The sequence below is a fragment of the Lutra lutra genome, chromosome 1, assembly GCF_902655055.1.
Source record: "Lutra lutra chromosome 1, mLutLut1.2, whole genome shotgun sequence".
NCBI classification, from domain to species: domain Eukaryota; kingdom Metazoa; phylum Chordata; class Mammalia; order Carnivora; family Mustelidae; genus Lutra; species Lutra lutra.
The window spans coordinates 181,629,965-181,651,570 of record NC_062278.1 but is presented as its reverse complement, the minus strand read 5'-3'; the positions used below and the strand labels follow the sequence as shown (position 1 = coordinate 181,651,570).

The following is a 21,606-nucleotide window of genomic DNA, read 5'->3' as shown; positions in this document are numbered from 1 at the left end:
CTTGTACCCACTATGCCTCGTAAGTATGTTTGGAAAAAGAGAGCTAGGAAGAGAGAGACAGAGAGAGTAGGACAGGGTAGAGGTGCTTATAAACATTTTAATTATGTATTTGCATGTATCAAAAGGTTCGGTAAAACACCACGCAAGAAAGCAGATAATATGTAAATCAAAAAACTGAAGCCTGTAATTTTTGTCAACATAGAAAAATTTTCCTTCAAAAAGCAACAGATCTAGGTCTGAAGCCCAAATCTTCTATTGTGAGGCTTTCAACAAATCACCTAACTGCTCTGAGGTTCAGTTTGTCAATGCAGAATAAGAATAATACACATTTCCTTGATGTTGTGAACAATAAAACCTATGTCTGATTGAATAATGATATTATTACTGTTATTTCAGGGCTAACTAGTCATCAGCAAATCCGCTTTTGCACTTCTTGTGGGGCCAGAAGCCTCCGAGGACAAGGGGATTCTTATTTATCTTCCTATTTCTTACATACTTACAGGATTTTTCACTTGGGAGAGGTTTGGGGTGAGCTTCAACAAATACTGAGGTGAATACCTTCCTATGTATTTATCAACAATGCTCTTGGTTTTTTCTCTACTTAATAGTAAGATTATTTAGGTAAAGAGTTATATTTATTATAGTAAAATAGTATTATAAAACATAAAACATCTACACATCAACATATGTTTATGGATGCATGAGTAAATCAATGAATGAATAAAATGGTTGGATGGATGGATGGATGGATGGAAGGAAGGAAGGAAAGGAAGGAAGGAAGGATAAAAGAATAGAAGCAAAGACAACAGGCAGACTCAGTGAATATTTCTCATTCACGGATTCCCCATTTAAGTACTTCAGAGAAACAGGATTTCTCATCTCCACTTCCAACCACAAAATGGATGTTCAGCCATTAAGACGAGTCACTACAACAGATATTTCCTCTAGAGATCAAAATATTTTGCTTTATCCATATAATAGCAGCTGAGGTTTGTGCATCAATTGACTCAGAACATACTTGTCTGAATGCTACTATGAATTTGTTAATATTTTGGACTCGTGTAAATGTCAACAGTCACATTAGAATTAAATGGATTCAAAAATAGTTTTACAGTAGTGATACACTATTCATTCCGTCTACAGACAGCTTCTCTAACATTTGGCATGACACGTTAACCTGACCTTGTCCATTCCCCTTTCCCCGTTAGGAGCGATACATTCAGAGCGATCTGCTCTCCCGGCGCAGATGCTCATTCCTCAGGAATCCACCAGTCATCTGGTTTATCTTGATCTCACAACTTGTGAGGGCATAAATGCCTGTTAAGATACGGCTCTTTCAGCTCTAAGGAAAGAGAAACCACTGGGTTCTCAGAGAAACATTTCACACAGTGACTGGTGCAAATGTGATGGAAGCCCAAAAGCCCGAGAACGTCATAGTATTCTTTACTTCAGAGTGTTTTAAGAAACTATTGTTCTAAGTTTGATGAGATTACAAGCATGAATGGTAGAGAAGGGGAGTTTAAGGAAAAAAGAGCATCTAAGAGAAAATGGTGTTAAATTCACATTTTATTTGTGGAAGTTGTTGTTTTGGGTTAATCCCATCAAAAAGCCATCAAAAAGCACATCAAGTTGTCTTGTCATGTTAATGACAGGTCTAGCAACTGGACACAACCAGAGAATTCCTACGTGGCACCTTTTCCTCAGGCTTGTCTTGTCTACGCTACAAGAGAGGACTTTTGCTTTACAGTCTTGAGGAAGGAAAGAAAGAGAAAAAAAACACAAACAAACCTCACCAAAGATGTTGATACAGCAGGTGTAAATCCCATGCCATCTGGTTATCTTGCTAACGGTTCTCACCTCTGTCACACCAGGATTTACAAAGCAATTTTTAGCATAAAGTCACTTCAGCCTTCACTACCCGCTGTTTGGCATCTCACATGGTCCTTTAACATCCCAAAGGCCATGTTGTTGTGAGTGGATGGCAGTATCCAGGGCTGTCATGTCAGGAAGAAGATACACACAGCACAGACAGGAAGCTAGATCGGAGACTAAACATGGCGAGAGCTTACCACCTCTTCCTTACTCAGAATTAATATCATCAGCCATCTTTGAACACAAATCAACTCTTTCTTAACATGTGTATATGCAATAAACCTGATCAGCTTATGAATTCCTGTCTAATTAATATTTATCATGAAGTGTCCATGAACTAGTCTTCTAACCTTATTTATAATAGGGTAATTTCTCCAGTGCATTTGAATTTCTAATGATTTTATAGTGATACCAGCAACTGCATGGTAATTACACTAATTCCCAGCTTTTCACGCTGTTGGTAACTAGATTAATAATTAAAGCTACAGATAATTCATGTCCAGTCTCTTATTTCTAACTTGTCAATTCCTAGTTTTCCAACTACTTTCTAAGAGGATTCTAATTCCTCTTGCCTCAGAGAGATACTGAGTTGTTCTGTAGAGAAGCCAACGGACAGGAAATGGCAAAAAAATGTCACAGAATGCGCGGACGATAAGTCCCCTTTCAAATGACGGTGACCTGTGTTGCTTAGGAGTTGTAGGGATTCCTAAGAGAAATTCCTAATTGTCATCTACCATGAAACAATTTTTCCTTCTTATTGGCATGAAATAAATAGTGACTGCTCTTAAGCAAAGCAGCCCCAGGTTGCTGCCACTTTCTTATAAATTATCTGCATAAGTGAATTACAGGAGTATAAATAATAAATGCAGTTTCTATACTTCAGTACCCTTATTTAGGCTTTGAACATGTAGAATTCCCTTGTCTATTCTGGGAGAATATTTCTGATTTTTATCCCAAATGAACAATAGAAAGTAAACAATTTATTTATAAGAGAAGAGATTTTAATGCAATTTTACTATGGGTCAATAATTTAAAAAGTCACGAAAAAAAAGAAAAGCCTTACATTGGGGAAGGTATGTGTTATGGCAAGTGCTGTGAAGTGTAAACCTGGCGACTCATAGACCTGTACCCCTAGGGCTAATAATACAATATATGTTAATAAGAACATCAAAAAAATATTTTAAAAAACCTTGAAATTTTAAAAAAAAAGGTAACATCAGCTATTGTGACCTTCAGTAAATAGCTGTGAAGTAGCTCTTACAGATCACGTTGCTGGCTACAGGAGAAACACGACCCAAAGCCAAAGAGAACATATTTGGTGTGAGTCCCAACTCCATGACCTCCACATCACCAAATGAGGAATGTCTTTCTAGCCCAGGACTCTTTAGAGACTCCTGAAGTGTCCCCTCACAAGAAGACGGCAGAAAGCAGTGTGGGAAAGATAAAACTGGGGGCACACTATATCTCTTGATGATTAAAAAAATGCATGGCACACTATAACTGCTGTGTCTTTGTACCTTGATATCTTCTTTTTATTGTGACTTAAAAGATAAAAGCATCATCTCACTCAGAAATCTGAGACATACTCAAACGAGTTTTGCAGAAACTAATATATGCAACTAATGGTTTCCATCGGCACCTAATTCATGTCATATAATCTAATTTCAAAATCTGAAGAGTCTGTTTTTGGTGAGGTTCTTTATGAATTCCTAGATCTAAACTAACGTCAAGTTCAAGGTTACATTTGCCTTTCATGTCATACCTGGGAGGTTAGAAGTCATGAGATAAAACAATGATTGCTGCTATGCTTGGGACTCTAGCCCCTTTATTTCAAGGGCAACACTGAAAGGGCAACCCTCTTACATCCAGGACTTAGAAAAAAAGGAAAGATAAGAGTTTTAGGAGACATTAAATATATAAAAATCTGTTCAAGACCAGGAAGGCCACCAAACAAGGGCATCAATCTGAGTGAAGATCATCTTGAGAAGGACTCTTTAGTCGTGAATGGAAGAAAAATAAAGTGATGTCCTCAGTGGAGAGGTAATATTTTGGTTCTCACACTACAAAACATATTCTAATGTTTAGGACAAGAAACTGGCTAGGAGAAAGGAAGAGTGAGGGCAGAAATAGGTAACAGGGAAATCATTAGGGACTCCACAAAATGGAAGAGAGAGGCTAGGATTTTGCTATTCAGAGTGTGGTCCATGGGCCAGCAGCATCAGCTTCATGAGAGAGATTATTGAAAATGCCGAGTCCCAGGCTCCAACCGAAACCCACTGATTCAGAATCTGAATTTTAGCAGTCCCCAGTTGATTCACTTGCCATCAAACTCTCAGAAGCCCTGGACTAGCAAATACCTGATTTGGGCATTTAGTTGAACTCTGGGGGGATTTCTGCTCACAAGGACTTTAGGCATTGCTGCTCTGTTGTCTGTTGTGTTTCCATAAACAATGGCCTTGGATATTAAAACTAAACCACGGGGCACCTGGGTGGCTCAGAGGGTTAAGCCTCTGCCTTTGGCTCAGGTCATGATCCCGGGGTCCTGGGATCGAACCCCACATCGGGCTCTCTGCTCAACGGGGGAGTCTGCTTCCCCCTCTCTCTCTGCCTGCCTCTCTGCTTGTGATTTCTCTGTCAAATAAATAAATAAAATCTTAAAAGAAAAAAAAAGACAAAAAAACAAAAAACTAAACCACTAACTCTGCTGCATCTGATCTGAAATGTCAGAAGCCCTTGGCTTAGATAGTGACCTTTCACTAAGGACTCTGTCCCTTTGTACTACAACCATTTAGAGAACGGCACCTGGGGGCTGGTTCAGGCTGCACCATAACAGAAGGAGCCATGGCCCAGGACTCAGGCATTGAGGATCTAATTCTACTTCTTCAGAGTTCTATGATTTTAAGAAGACTACTTTCTCTCCAAGCCACACTTTGTGAACTCTCAAACTGTAGCGCTGAGTAACAGCTGGGTGGCTCAGGGCTGAAGTTTCCTTTCCAGCCTCCTGCTTCACCCATCATTTATAAGCAAGGAGTGTGGACTCAAGGCATTCAGGTACTGGCTGGGTGAGAGCTGAGCTCCTTGGCATCTCCAGAATGGAAGCTTCCTGACCCTTAAATTGTCACTCAACCAGTTCCTCTCCATACTTTTAACCAAAAGAATCTTCTAGCAGATGATTTCTAAGAAGAGCCATCACACTGTTTAGCATCTAAGGAGAACTCCATAAATACAGGCTCTTAGGACTAGGAATATTATTTTTACTATTACTATGATTATGATTATTTTGCCATTATGTGCCTTCTCTGTTAGAGTATGGCTCTGGTAAGGAATATGGTGGATGAACAGACTATGAAGGTGTCTTCAGTAATCAGCATAAACATTTCCAGTCCCTGAGGAGAGACCAAGAAGAAATGGGAAGAAGTGAATGAAGATAATGCAGAATGGTGAAGACAGAGAAAGGCAAGTGCATGTCTCCTAGGGACACAGGGTGGGCCATGGGCACCACAAACCACGTGACTGATAAGCCCTGGTGTCACAGCTTCAGCTGTTTTGTGACCTACTTCACACTGTTCATCAAATTACAACTCCCTAAGTCAGTAAGGGCTGGGAAGCACGGCTGATATCAGCTGCTGTGGTTGGAGTTCGCTCTCATTTGTCAGTGCCTACACCTCTCTGGTTGGCACCCAGGGCATACTGGTTTTTAGATGCTTAGACCTCTAGAATCAAAGTTTCTAGTGATTTCTCAAAATGCCTTTATAAGTGACCAACTCTAAAAAAAAGGATTCTTTTAGTCATCTCATGAATGTGTGCATACATTCAACTAATATTCACTGACTACTTGTTACACCAACCAGCCTTGTGCTGCTTGTTAAATGCTTATTAAATTATTTTCATATGTGTGGACATTCACTTTCCCTTGAGCACTCAGGTGCAGAGCCAACAGTGATTTGGGCTCTGTCTTCAAGGAGTTCACAGGCCAATGTGTCAGGGCAGTGGATGTAAATTGTGAATATCTTAGCATTAGGTAAATTTGAATCAATGAGAATCCTGTTTTCAGCATCTAAATCTGACACACGAGCCCTGACCATTTTCTTGCACGATCTAGCATGAAGGAAGGCATGCTTTGTTCACTTCTTCATAACCGTGTGCATGGTATGGCTTCTTCAGTGCTAACGTGTCACATCCGGGGCAGTTTCTTTCCGTTTTCATCTACAGTCCTACTTGATTTCCACAGTCGCCCCAACCTATGTGCTCTAAAAAAAATCAGAAGAGAAATACAGGAAGTCATCAACAGTTCTCCAGTTGCATGATATTAGAAAAGATTCATCTTTGGAACATGTTTCATCCAACAGCTTAGTCAATGGAGAGGTCCTGCCTTTGTTATCAGCAAATATCTAAGTGTAAAAACACTTAGCGATCACTCAGTCAGGATCTTAAATCAGGCCAACATTTCTAAAACTCATCATAAACAAGATGTTCCAACTGTTATTTTACATTTGTTTTAAAAATAAACTTATTTTTATACTTCCTTACTATGTGTAGTTCTAACCATTGATTCTTTCTGATACATTGCCTCCTTTTTTTTCTCATAGCAAAACCCTCTTTTCTTGTAGAAAATATGTTTCTCATCCCAGTGCTTATCAGTAGACAGCTGACCCCGACCTCCTACTGCAGGAACCATCCCCTAAATGAGGATGATTCAGTTAAAACCAACAGCCATTAAGCAACAGGTGTCTGGTTCATTAGCATCTCTAGCATTAGGGACTACAAGAGCTTGGAGTTGTTGAAGGCCACCTTTGACACCACAAGGATTCTACGTTACATGGGATCAACACTGAAGGAAGTAGACCCAAGAGATACAAGGAAAGGACAACTGTTCATGAAATTAATTGAACCTGTGGCTCCAGCAGAATGCCAGACTGGGTTCTCAGAGAGTAGACAATGAGATAGAGTTTGGGATAAAATATTTTTATCAATTATCAAACCTTATAAAAGGAAAGAAGCAGGAGGACGACTGGGAAGCAAAAGAAGTCCAACTGTGATATGATCCAAAAATGCCCTGGATATTCTGGTGGGAAGCTCTAGAAGGACTGCCCACCCGAACTCTCTAGTGTTGAGCAGAAAGGGCTGACCTTTTATTCCTACCTGATGAGTCACCAGATGTGGGCTGCTGCAGACAGGGTGAGACTATGTGCAACTGGCTTTCTATAGTTGAGGAGACTGTAAGGGAGCTAAGACCTGGAGGCTCACTGACCCCATACCCTCAGTGAGGCCACAGGTCTTTCTGGGTGGTGCATCTCCCTGACAACCATACAGCTCAACCAGAGGTCAACTAATCATCCCAGTGATGTGGGGCCAGTAATCTCCCTATTTTCTTCAAACCAGTTTGAGCTCAGTTATTTAACCTGCATTCACGAGACTCTGTTTCCCTTCAAAGTTAACATTTCTTTGGGAAGTCAGGACTCCAGAAAATATACATTACTGAAGTAGATTGAGGAGCCCGAAATAAACCTATACCTCCAATACCATGGCAATCATGTCTGCTAGTCAAGCCCCGCACTTGCAATATTCTCTTGGCTCATACACTTCAAGTGCCCAGATAGCCAAGATGGGATATGTTTGTTTTATTGGACTGAGGGTTTTGTGATTAAAACTGACTGGGGAGAAAAGACCTGTATGTCACAAAACAAATAAATCCATCATATTTTCATTTGAATAAACTTCACTGTGATGGGAAGACTTCTCAGTTTTGCCTCTGGTCAGAAAGATCCTCTCTAACACATTTATCTCTCAGTAATTCCCATCCTCTCAAGAAAAGAATAGTTTGTTTCTCCAAGAACAGTGATTTATATATTAATAATGCCCTCTTTGTTCCCGCAAATGACCAAGTTTGCAGGAGTAAGCATGAGAGCAAAATCAAACCTACACTCCAGGCTCTTACTGGGGAGCAGTGCTTATTAAATTATTTTCATACATGCTGAAGTTCATTTTCACTCGGGTAGTCTGTTAAGCTTCTGAACTTACAGCAGTATTTCAATTTATACCAATGTAGCATAAAATTTGTAATTCCAACACCCCGATGACAATGATGCGAGTACACATACACACATCATTTTCATGTGTGTATCATACATAAAAAGATCAAATAGCATATGTTAATCATCATGTTTAAGTGTGTATATGAGAGATACAGAGAGGGAGGGAGAGAGAAAAAGAGAGGGAAAGGGAGAGAGACAGAGAAAGAAGGAAACCACAAAGATTCCACAAAGACTCTAATGTATGTCATGGTCTAAAATTAAGTAACAAATGAAACAGGGCATAAGAAGCCCTGTTCAGCACCATTAGGTACCTGAAACAAACTTGATCTCACTTGCCTTTACAACACTTCTTGCTGTAATAAATTATGTTTATAAACTTCTCTGGATGGACTCTTTTGTAGAGTTTCTTACATTCCAACTCAGCTGACAGAATCCAATACTTGGGTTATCAATTTTCTAAGGGTAATTTAAGGGAGCAATAACATTACATATGCTGTAGGTCTTGCACTGAAACTTACTCAATAAGTATAAAAAACACAAACAGACCACTTCTCACCTCCGGAGTGTGGCGGTGGGCCACAGAGCAGGACGACTCCCTGGCCTTCACGCACAGACACCGTACTCCTCATTTTGGTTTTAAAATTTTCAAGATCTGATTTGAAAACAAAACAAAGTGGAATTTCAGAAAGGACAATACAAATTCAAATCTTCACACAAAGACAATCCATTCTTTTGCAGGATAATTTTTATAACCCTTTCTCAGGAATCTCAAGAGGAGAACATTTGCTTGGAGAAGGAAAATTAGGATTTTGATTTCATTATTAAGGCTTCTTAGTAATTTAGCAATATGATAAAACGATATACCCATTAATCCTGTGGTGCTGGAACAGTGTCAGAAATGGCCTGGGCTATCCCAAAGGATGAAGCATAGTGGAAAGAAATAACCACACAGTAAGACTCAAAGAAGGACATGAAATATCTTGAACCAAAAATATACATAAAACTATATCCACATTTGCCACAGTGATTCATCACCCCTTGGAGATGTGTAACTTTACCTTTTAACGAAAGCCAGCGATTCATGAATTTCTCTCACCCAATTTTTTTTATCATAAGTAGCCTAAATAAATTTTATTATACCTAGAAATATTGTTGTTATTCACAAAAAGAAGTGAAAACATTCAGATTCTGGTTACAAGTCCTATCTGTCCCATGTCTGGAAGGGTTCCATACAGGACGTGTATCACTGAAAATCACCACCCCGGTAGACTTCAAAGGATCACAGTAAATTAGATCCTCCTATTCCTTTACGTATGCAGCTGTGAAAAAATGAAAATCATTTTTACAATTGTCCAAAGACTTTTTTCCCCCATGTTTTTAAAAAAGCAATCAAAGCAAATGCTATTTTGATCAGCAGTGATTATTTTTTCAAATTGTTAAATTTCTTCCAGCCACAGTCCAGGACAACAAATTCTGATTCTCATTCTCCAGCATAAATTACAGAAGGGAGAAAATTATGTTGGTTCATTCGGTACAAAGCTTAAGCCTTTGGGGAAAGAGGAAGAAAAAAAAAATCTGTTTCTTTGAACCCAAAACTTGTGAATTCTGCCGTTAATATACTCAGTGGTGTCACTTTCTGTATCAGAACGATTGCACTGTCAATTCATGAAAGAATACACTCATTTCATAGCTCTTAAGGGTTCATATTAATTGACTGTGTGGTAAGGCAATGTGTCTACTTCAGAACACAACTAGGAAAATTTCAACCCTGCCTTGAAAATGTAAAAAGTCAAATAATTATCTTCAAACTGATAAAACTACAGACTGTAGACAGCTATGAATATTCTAAGCACCTTAAATCAGCCTATCAGAGGGAAATAAGAAGGTCTACTTGTTTCACTTTAATGTTACTGAAAAGCAGCATTAAATTACTAGGTTATAAGCGCGGAATAAAGCTATTCAGCAAAACTCGCTATATGTGCCCATAAAAGAAGAAAAAAAAATGTGTTTCTGCACTTTCTTAACAAAAAGTTTCCCTACAAAAACGATAGGGTAACACGGTATTATATTATCTTAAATGTGTAACTAAAATGCAACATAGTGAAAATATTAAGGTTCCTGATATGTGCCTGAGCTGGAACTGCAAAACTTGACCATCCAAATGTTTTCCATTATCTAAATGGGGAAGTGCATCATATCAGAACATAGTCTGTACATGGAAAAATAATATCAAATGACAATTTTTGGCAACCAAGTATGTGTCATCATTGCTGATTTCTTACCCAATTCTTGTTTTATTCTGTTACATAAATTCACACCATGGAAGTGATTCATCACTGATTTTAGCTCGAATATGCAAAAAAAGGATAAAAGAGTTCTATGGAAACTAATAATGTCTCTTCTCCCCTAGAGGTAAAAAAAAATCCCTTTTGTTTAAAGCACTAATGGGGCCTAGAACAGACCTGCTAATTGAGCTAGACACTTGCATTGATACTGCCTCTAATGCTATACATGGGCAAAGAATTTTATTTTTTGGATACCTGTAGCCAGTTTGTGGAGCAGACATGAGGGAAAGCACAGCAAAATACCTATACTGGCTTCAACATGTTTTCCAGGGCTTTCTTGCTAGCAAATCACGGTGACTACCATGAATTTTTGTTTTCTTTAATACCCAATCCCCTGAATTCTTAGTTCATGTTACTCCAAGCATTGTATAGGACCAACTGTGCCATTATTACCTAGATTCCTATTACGAAAGCAGATACTTGGGAAATCACTTAAAACTAGTAAGTTAGAATGGGATCTGCATTTTTTTTTTTAAGATTTTTATTTATTTGACAGACAGATCACAAGTAGGCAGAGAGGCAGGCAGAGAGAGAGAGGAGGAGGAGGAGGCAGGCTCCCTGCTGAGCAGAGAGCCCGATGTGAGGCTCGATCCCAGGACCCTGGGATCATGACCTGAGCCGAAGGCAGAGGCTTTAACCACTGAGCCACCCAGGCACCCCTGGGATCTGCATTTTTAAGAAGCTCACTAGCTAAAGTCTAAGCACACAAAATAGAACTTTGTGGCTTCCTACTAAGATATATCAAGTTCAACCCAGATTAAGTATCTTAAAACATTTCATTGTGGAACGTATGAAAATGCCCATGAGGTAAAGAATCTTTGGAACATCCATTTAGCAGCAAGGATGAGAAGTGAAGTAGTCATTTATTGAACAACTATCCACTGAAGACTTCAGCCCGCTGCATGCATGTTCTGAAATATAAGTCACTGGAGCGTCCTTTCAAGGAGAGCCCTGTCTGGTTAGAGATGGACTTGATACCAACAGTGAGAACCTGCTCTTTGCAGAGGTAAGTACACAGAGGAACAAACACTCAACCTAGAGATGGACGAGATGTGTTGAAAGAGCAGCAGTTGGCCAGTCAGATAGAGGGTGGGGCGGGGGATGGAGAGGGAGATTCTGTTCAGACACAGGGATCAACCAAGGAAAAAACTGATGCATAAGAACATCTACTTCAAAACATAGCAAGATTTCCTCCCTTTTGGGGGAAAACTGAAGACCACAGAGATAAAGGTAGCCTAAGTGTGTAAAAAGTTTTAGGTAACTGAATGACCTACTTGAAGGTTATATGTGTCACCCAAACTCAAGTGAAGGCTGTGTAGAATCCATGCTTGGCAAGAACTATATTAGAACAACCTCTCCTTGTGAGTCAAAATAAGTAAAAATTAAATCCAGGAATTACTAGATAGAAACTTCTCAGAAATCTAGTTTTGTCTCCTTTTCAATTCTTGTAAACTCTGAAATTATTCTGGAACTTCTACTTAGCTTGACTTGAAACACAAACCAAAATGATAAAAAAGCATGTATAAAGAAGTACAGTTACAGGGGTGCCTGGGTGGCTCAGAGGGTTAAGCCTCTGCCTTCGGCTAAGGTCATGATCCCAGGGTCCTGGGATAGAGCCCCACATGGGGCTCTCTGCTCAGTGGGGAGCCTGCTTCCTCCTCTCTCTCTGCCTGTCTCTTTGCCTACTTGTGATCTTTGTCTGTCAAATAAATAAATAAAATATTAAAACAACAACAACAACAAAAGTACAGTTACCATCATATCTGATGGTATAGGACTGAAGGCTTTTCCCTAATGTCAGGAATATGACAAGGATATCCATTCTTACCTAACAGTCTTAGTATTGTACTAAAATGTACTGCAATAATGAAAGAACAAGAAATAAAAAGGATACAGTTTGGAGAGGAAGAAACAAACTACCCCTATTTGCAGATGACACGTCTAAATGGAAAATGAGAAGGAAACTATCAAAAACAAAACAAAATGAAACCACAACTTCTCAGTATAAGTAAGTGAGTTAAATAACATAGAAGATACAATTTCTAGACACTAACACTGAACATGTAGAAACCAAAATTAGAAATGCAGAACTGCTTACAATCATTAAAAAAAAAAAGAAATATTTAGGTATACAGAGAATAAAACATATGCCAAGAGTGACAAGATACTGACAGAAAACAATCAAATTTAAGCAAATGGAGAGCCATACTGTGTTTGTGGACCGGAAGACTCAACATAGTAGGAACTCTCTGCAGACTGATATCTAGGTTTAATGCAACTACTAACCAAAATTCTAGAACATTAAAAAAATTTGTTCTACCTTTATTTTTTGTATGTAAAAGCGCAGACCTTTAGAATAGCTAAGACCATCTTTACTAAGAAGACTAAAGTGGAAATAATCACTCTACTTAATACTAAAGCTTATTTTATAGATACAATGATCAAGCCAGTGTGGTATTGGTGAAGGGCTAGATACATAGATCCATGGAAGAAAATAGCCTAGAAATAAACTCATGTAAATATGCTCAACTTAGGGGCACCTGGGTGGCTCAGTGGGTTAAGCCGCTGCCTTCGGCTCAGGTCATGATCTCAGAGTCCTGGGATCGAGCCCCGCATCGGGCTCTCTGCTCGGCAGGGAGCCTGCTTCCTCCTCTCTCTGCCTGCCTCTCTGCCTGCTTGTGATCTCTCTGTCAAATAAATAAATACAATCTTTAAAAAAAAAAATATGCTCAACTTAAATTTTTAAATTTAATTAAATTTTTATTTAAATTCAATTAACATATAATGTATTATTAGTTGTAGAGGTGGAGTTTAGTGATTCATCAGTTGCATATAAGACCCAGAGCTCATTATATCATGTGCCCTCCTTAATACCCATCACCCAGTTACCCCATGCCCCCAACCGCTCCTCCAGCAAAGAAAAGAGAGAAAAAGACCTAAACCTCACTCATATATAGAAATGAACTCAAAATGAATCAGAACCTTAAATATAAAAGAAAAAAAACTATAGAACTTTCAGAGAAATATAAAGGAGAGCATCTTTGGGATCTAGGGCGAAGCAAAGAGTGTTTGATAACAAAAGATTGGACAACAAGTACCTGAATCATTAAGAGAAGACTAATAAACTGGACTTGATCAGAATTAAAAACTTTTGCCTTATGAAAGCTCATGTGAAGAGAATGAAAAGACCAGCTGCACATTGGGAAAAAAAAAATGTTTGCAAACCACTTACCGAGTAAATGAACAGTATCTAGAATATGTTGAGTCCCCTCAAAACTCAATAATAAAAAATAAAACTATTCAGTTAGAAAATGGGCAAGCAACCTGAACAGACACTTCCCTGGAGAGGATATACAGATGGCAAATAACAATGTGAAATTTCAGCATCATTAGCCATCAGGGAAATATAAAGTAAATCTCTAATGAGATAGCACAGCATGCATATCTGAATGGCTAAGAATAATAGATGGTGACAACACTAGACCTTGCAAGGATGTGGGGAAACTGGATCATTCCTACTTTGCTGGTAGGAATGCAAAAGTGTACAGCCCCTCTAGAAAACAGCTGTGTGACGACTGTGTCACTCATTTATCCCAGAAAAAATGAAAACATACCTTCATGTAAAATTCTGTGCATGAAAGTTCACACAGCTTTATTTGCAATAACCCTGGACTGGAAATAACCCAGATGTCCTGCAATAGGTCAACGGTTAAGCTAACAGTGGGATGTAGGCATTATGGACTACTATGCAGCAATAAAAAGCAATGAACTACTGATATACCTCTCAACTTGGATGGATCTTCAGAGAATTATGCTGCATGAAAAAATAAAAAATCCTGATTGGTTACCAGCTGTATGATTCCCTTTATATAATCGTTTTTAAATTAAAAATAATTAGAAATAGAGAACACAGTGCCAGTGTTTAGAGAGGTGGGAGCAGAGGTATGGGTGGGGTTATAAAAGGGTACTGTCGGCGATATTGATGGTAGTAGTGGATACACAAACTACATATGTGATAAAACTGTATAGAGTACATGCACACGTGCACACGTGCGTGCACACATGCACACACACATGAGTACAGGTAAAACTGGGGAAATGGAATGAAAAACAAAGGAAAACTCCAGATCTCCATACTTCCTTTTCTTTTGTTTACTCTTCCTCAATTCCATCCACAGTCTAGAATGCTGTACTATGATATCCCAAAGCTTCAAGCTACACGATGGGGCCAGTATCTCCAAGGGTGGCATCAAAGGGAAGTGTGTAGAGCCAGGAAAGAAGTACACTCCTCATTCAGACCGCTTTCCCTAGGAAAATGCACATGGATCATTCCTAGCATATAAAATAGTCTGCCTTGATGGCTGTCTGTTGGTTTTCTGGATTGAGCTGGTTTTCCATGGACTTCTCACGGATGTTCTTTTTAGGCTCATCTCCCTAGGCTGTGCAGAGGTAGCCAAGACCATAAGAAATTAGTGATGGATACAAAGAAAGGACTGGGGTGACTCTGGTTTCCTGATACTCGTGTGCCCAATTTGGAATCTGATTCCACTAGCTACTGATAGCTGGTGTTGGTTTCTCCATGTAGATTAATTCAGGTAATCACCTAGCAAGCAGAATATGTGAAATGTTACTGAGTATAACTGAGGGCTAGAATAAAAGTCTACCTCTGCAGGAACTTAAAATTAGCCAAAGAAGGTCTATCATTTCCCAAATGTCAGTTTGGGACACTGTGTAAAGCCAAATTAAATGAGTTTTCTTTATACACAGTAAGTCAGAGACCTTAACATAAAGTAGGCACTGATGAGGTCTCATAAATTGGATGGGTATTACGAGTATCCTGAACATATCTGATCAAAGAATTCTGTGTAGAACATTTTATGGGAAATGCTGGCAAAGGCCATATGTTGAATTAGGTACACATATGTGCAATTGCGTAGGTCATAAATACAAAAAAGGATGACAATAAAAGACTGCAAAATAAAACAAACCATTTTTTCCCTAAGAGGATTAAAATGAAGCATAAAAGTGGCAATATGTTGGAAATTTTGACCAGCTGACTGAATGGTCCTAAAGCTTAAAAATTTAGAGCTCTGCCTCCAAATTCCTTGTTATCATTTGCAATTAGAGCATGAGGAACTATTAAAATTATTATCGCTGAAAATTGCATGTGAACTTTACTACTTGTGTAACACAATTCTACATGATGCTATGAGGTGAAGTGTTACCTTCTCAATTAAAATGCAAAATATTACCTGGTAGTGATAGTTAAATAAACGGTTAAAAGAACACAGATATAGGCAGTGTGACAGTCTTCCATGTGTCATGCTTTAAATGTCCTTAATGTTTAATGTTGAAATACTTAGTGGTTTTTAGTTACCAAATTCAATCATCACCTGAACAGTGTAAATGACAAGACTGATTTTGATAGCTTTTAGTAAAAGAAAGCTGTGCACTCCTATACAAAAGCTAAGAGAAAACTCAATGAACACATCCAGAAAGGCAATAAAAATCAAGATCGCAGTTCCATTACAGTTTTCATCCTCATCTCCACGGTACCAGGTGTTATAAATAAAAGAATCCCACACAATGATTCAGCTTCTACTACAAGTGGTAGAACTTCAATTAGCTGAAAAATCTCATTACAGCATGCACCACTATAAAAAGAAAACAAACCAACAAACTGTGTTACCATGGATGACCATGAGTTTTCTTCCGTTTTCCTGACACGCACAGAAGCCTCTGGAAGATCTCCCAAATCTGAATATTAAGACATCACTAATTGACTCTCCATCATCTTCAGTATCAGCAAGTCCAAAACATAACCATTATTTTCTGCTCTGTAGCCCAACCCCCCAATTCAGTGTCTCCTCTTATTCTGTTCCCTTTCTTATTTAAAATATCAGCCTAGTTCTCAAAACACTTAATCAACTCTGAAGTCCCTAAGGGAAAATTCTACCGTGGCAACAGGTGTGTCTTTGGGGGAAAAAAAAATGTTGCCTTATGTAAAAACAAAGGCTTGTTCAACAAAGTTCAACAGTGTTTTAGTTTTGTTTCTGCAAAAGCAGAGCCTCAGGTGATCATGTGTGGGAGATGGTCTCAGGAGGTGGGAGGGAAGGGGTGAGGAGAGTAAGAAGCTGCTACTGGAGTCCAGGAGGGCTTGACTGTACCGAAACTTCCAAGCTTACAAATGCTGTGCAGAACTGTCATTTTCCAAGATGGGAGTCTGGGGCATTTATACACAGGCTTCCAGCCGCAACAGTGGAGGGTTTTTGCTGAGGGCAGTAATTCCTCCCTACTCGTCAGACCTTTCACTGTGAACTTGCAAGACACGGTCTACCCTCCTGCAAATACCCTGCAAATAAATTAAAGTGGGCAAAGGGGATGTCACACTGGGTCCCCAAAATGTCTATTGCAAATAGATTTCTTATTTTAAACCTGGCCTTTCAAGAGGTTTTAAAACAGGTGTACTCTTAGTTTCTGAGCAGACTTATGTATTCCGTTTTTTTTTTTTTTTTTTTTAAGATTTATTTATTTATTTGAGAGAGAGAGTGAGCATGAGCAGGAGGGGCAGAGGAAGAATCAGACTCCCTGCTCAGCGGGGAGCCCAATGCCAGGTTCCATCTGGCACTCCAGGGTCATGACCTGAGCTCAAGGCAGATGTTTAACCACTGAGTCACCCAGGCCCCCCAAGTATTCAGTATTTTCTAAGCCTACTTAGCATATAGGGAAGCACCTAATAAGATCTTAACATCTTCAGGAAAGGCTTCGTGTTGTTTTTTTTTTTTTTTAAGATTTTATTTATTTATTTGACAGACAAAGATCACAAGTAGGCAGAGAGGCAGGCAGAGAGAGAGGAGGAAGCCGGCTTCCTGCTGAGCAGAGAGCCCCATGCGAGGCTCCATCCCAGGACCCTGGGATCATGACCTGAGCCGAAGGCAGAGGCTTAACCCACTGAGCCACCCACACGCTTTTTTTTTTTTTTTTAATATTTTATTTATTCATTTGACAGAGAGCGATCACAAGTAGGCAGAGAGGCAGACAGAGAGAGAGAGAGAGAGGAGAAAGCAGGCTCCCTGCCAAGCAGAGAGCCCGATGCGGGACTCGATCCCAGGACCCTAGGATCATGACCTGAGCTGAAGGCAGAGGCTTAACCCACTGAGCCACCCACACGCTTTTTTTTTTTTTTTAATATTTTATTTATTCATTTGACAGAGAGAGATCACAAGTAGGCAGAGAGGCAGACAGAGAGAGAGAGAGAGAGGAGAAAGCAGGCTCCCTGCCAAGCAGAGAGCCCGATGCGGGACTCGATCCCAGGACCCTGAGATCATGACCTGAGCCGAAGGCAGAGGCTTATTAACCCACTGAGCCACCCAGGTGCCCCCCACACACACTTTTTTAATAGAACTTGGGAATTCTGGCATAGAGGGTGAGTGCCCAGCCCATAAACATAGTCTATAAGACCCTTCCACACAGGTATCCTACAGTTCAGCTTCCCCCTGTCTCCCATCATTGCATCGCTCTGGCACCCCCAACTGTCAACCACATACCCTGTAAGAGTAACAGACTATCTGGATTTCCCTGAGCACAAAATGCTGGTGTAGACATGCAAAGTGTGTTCCCATTTCTTCATGGGTATAGCATACTTTTATTCATCTTCAAAACCAGCTTCAGGCACATAATTCTTTCTTGAAACCCCTGAAATTGCCTCCAGCCTTTCACCCCTGAAGCTCCCATACTTCTGTATTTGTTCATTTTGTTCTCCAGTTTTGGGGGCTGCACTAAGATTAGAGCAATATCATTTTCACCTTTAATATCTCTAGATAACAGCGTATTTCATGGCATTGTGTGGGTCATTGATAGAAGTTTAAACTGAATTAGACCATCTTTTAATCATGGCATTTTCTGGAATTTCCATGGCGATTCTCCCTACCCAGTCAAACCCTCTGTGTGTGCCTGTGTTGCAGATTTCTGAACTTTCTATCATGGTGGCCTAGGAAAAGAACACAGGAGTAAGAACACCAGAAATCTCGCCTTTGCTTTATCACAATCAACACCACCGGACTAAAGGAGTATCACTTGATAGCTCTGTGTCTCTCAGCTTTCCACCTGAAAATTGGGGACAACACCTGCCCTTTGAAATTCACAGGGTTTTTTAAGAAAAGGATCTCTAGCATCATACATGTGCAAGTCCTGTGAAAAAAGGAAAAAAAATGGGGCACGTGGGTAGCTCAGTTGGTTAAGCATCTGCCTTTGGCTTAGGTCATGATCCCAGGGTGCTGGGATTGAACCAGGGAGTCTGCTTCTCCCTCTCCCTCTGTGGCTCCCCCTGCTTGTGGCACTCTCTCTGTGTCAAATAAATAAAATCTTTAAAAAATGCAAAAATTCATAAAAGTGCACACTAGTTGTTATTCCTTCTGAGTGTTTGCCTTTCACCTGTCCCTACTTAAGTCTCTCTCATCGGTCCTCTACGCTTTCAAACATGCACAGATTACCCCACAAAAACATCATCCAATGACCCTCATACTTGACTCCTGAACATCTCCCCACCCCCCATCCTAACCATCTCTCTTTCCTCCAAGTTTTACTTGGGTGGAACTCAGGTCTTTGTTCTCTGGAATTAGACAAACCCAGGTACAAATCCCTCCTTTGAGACTCTGGTTGCGGTACAGTACTTCACTTGCTGATTCACACTTTCATCATCTGTACATTGAGGGTAATAACAGCAATTATTTCTGCTATATTTCTGCAATATATTTCTGCTATATAATGAATCTACATTCATTCCTTTGTGAGCAAGAAATAAGAGCACTCATGCCAATTGCTTAACAAACTAATTTAGAGGTGTTCAATAAATAAAAGAAGCTATCATTTCTTTACATTTTTTTCAGGAACCTCTACCCTTCTGTCTGTACCGGTGACATGTCTACCAAAATATTGTTTCAAAATGGGCATTTTCTGCTTGCCTTCCAGACATTTTTTGGCTGTCCAATTGCCACCTCATATTTGACATTTCATTTTCTGATGCTCATAATGCCCCTTACAAAAGCCAGTTCCTCTTCCAACTTCCATCTTCCTATCATTGTTCTCTATGACTTCCATATGCAATCTGTCACTTCTCTTTCCTATGTCTTTTCAATTCATTCTATTCAATCATGCTCATTGTTCTACAAAGCCTAACCCTCTCTCTTGCCATTTCTATTTTTTCACTGGCACCATTTGAATTTTGCCGGAATTATGAATGTTCAATTATCTATAGTAGTAAGCATATGGACTCCAGTAGCTTGTCTGTGTTTTATACCTCAGCATCCCCAATACTATAAGAATATAATTTATCAACATTGACTAAATGGATATAGGAAGAAATTAAGGGATGAAGAGATTTGCTAGGCTCTCTGATAGAAATTTTCTGAAATTTATCTCACTTAATTTTCAAAAGAGCTCTATTATAAAGACATTATTTTTCCATTTTCCAAAAAGCTGTGGCTCAAATCTATTATGGACTTTGACAAAGGTTTTGTCATTATTGATGAGGAAAGTTCCATTGACTTTGGTCCAGTTCTTTTTAACTTCATGTGTGCAGTAAGCCCAGCCAACTTTCAGGCATTTCTTCTCAGCTGTGGTGTCTTCCCTCCCACCCAAACGACCTGTCCTGTACCCAGGACAGGTTTTCTTCATAAAACACACCCCCAATTTTCAATACCTGCTCAAAAATCTACATTCATTCCTTATTGTCTAGATGATAAAGTCTACATTCCTTATCCTAATATTCAGTTATTGATTCAAAAGACATGTATGTATATGGATGTGAAGTATGTGTCTATGTCTCAGGTACTGGGATAATCGAGCACAGACTATCACTTGGGCCATTTCTGCTTCTCAAACTTGAGCCCCATCCTCTACTTTCAACTTATAGTATGTTTATGTATCTCAAGGTCTACTTAGAAATGTTCAATCCTATGTGAAGGAAGCATAGTCTAAGAATTCTGAACTATTATGGTAATTGTGTTGTAGATCTGTCTGTCCAAGAGGCCTAGGGCAGAGGGCTGGGACCTCCTCCATCTCTTCTTGTGGCTTTCCACAGACCTCATAGTGCACCTATCCAGGACAAATGGCTTCAATTTAGGCGACATGATCCCTCTATAAAAGGTACTGTCAGCTGTCCAGAGCAAATGGAATGCTTATGCCTAGTATCTATTTTCCACCATGTCCTTCTGCTTCCTTTTATTGTATTTCTTAACAAAACCAATTGCTTGGCTTAGACATTTTGTTGCTGTTGAAATTAAGTTAATAGAGAAATACCAAAGAAAGTTGATGAAATAGGTATATGGAAAGAAGAAAGGAGCTAATGTTTATATACAAATAAAACTTAAAGACTTTTGGAAGACTCGATGAAGAAAATTTACCTTTTTCCAAAAAACTGACACCAAAATAGATGGAATAGATGGAGTGAGAAAACTATAAAATCTTGAAAATACAAAATAAAAATCTTTAGGCTATTTCTGTACCCAGGATGCTTCAGAAGTATTTTTTTTCAGAAATATTTTTAAAAAAATTATTACTCAAATTAAAAAAAAAACTATAACTGGAAGTCTCAAAAGATTCATATGGGGGTGATTTATCAATAATAAGGTGAACTACTAACATTCAACTTTTAATCAAAGAAGAGTTTTTGACACTGCATTAAAAATTAGAAAATAAAAACAGAAAGCAAAAAAACCATATACTATCACATATTCAAAGCAAAAATAAAATTTTCATGATCTATACATACCCTTTTTAAAATAATTACCTGTTTTAAAAATGAATCTTTCAAACAACCCTGCAACTACTTATCCTGACTGTATCAAGTGAGAAAGCCCCTTATGTATTTAGAAAAAGTAAATGGTGGGTTGTTAAATCAAACAGGAAAATTAAGAATACTTTAATATTTATGCTATTGACAGTTTTGTTCTTCTAGTATATTAGATCTAGAAAAAAACAAACAAAAAAACACAACTCTCTCTACTTGATTATGGATGCTAATTTCTCCTATAATACTCAAATTTAAAAACACACGAACAGTTAATGTAAACTGAAAAATAAAGTAAATCTTTACTTCTTAAAAGTGTTTTTCTTCTTATTCTTCATGAATTAAAAAAGTGCTCAGCTTTACCATCAAAATCATAATTTTAAAAACCTGTCTGGCAATACTATAAATCATTTTACTTTTCTTTGAAACAAAGATCTTCAGGTATATCAGAGATTTGAGATAATTCAGAAAATCTGTATAAAAACCATATTTTAAAAGTTAATTTGATTTTACTAGGACCCTAAAAAAGCCAGTGCTCTTACACAAAACATTACTACATGAAGAA

The 21,606-nt window shown here is 38.8% G+C and overlaps 1 protein-coding gene across 1 annotated transcript in view; it reads right to left on the bottom strand.

Annotated features, from left to right (window-relative positions):
- CNTN3 (contactin 3) overlaps window positions 1–21,606 on the bottom strand; it is a 353,501-nt gene that overhangs the window by 148,505 nt on the left and 183,390 nt on the right. The window contains exon 5 of the mRNA XM_047746701.1: window positions 8,464–8,559. Coding sequence (XP_047602657.1) covers window positions 8,464–8,559 — 96 coding nt within the window. The remainder of the gene's footprint in view (window positions 1–8,463; window positions 8,560–21,606) is intronic.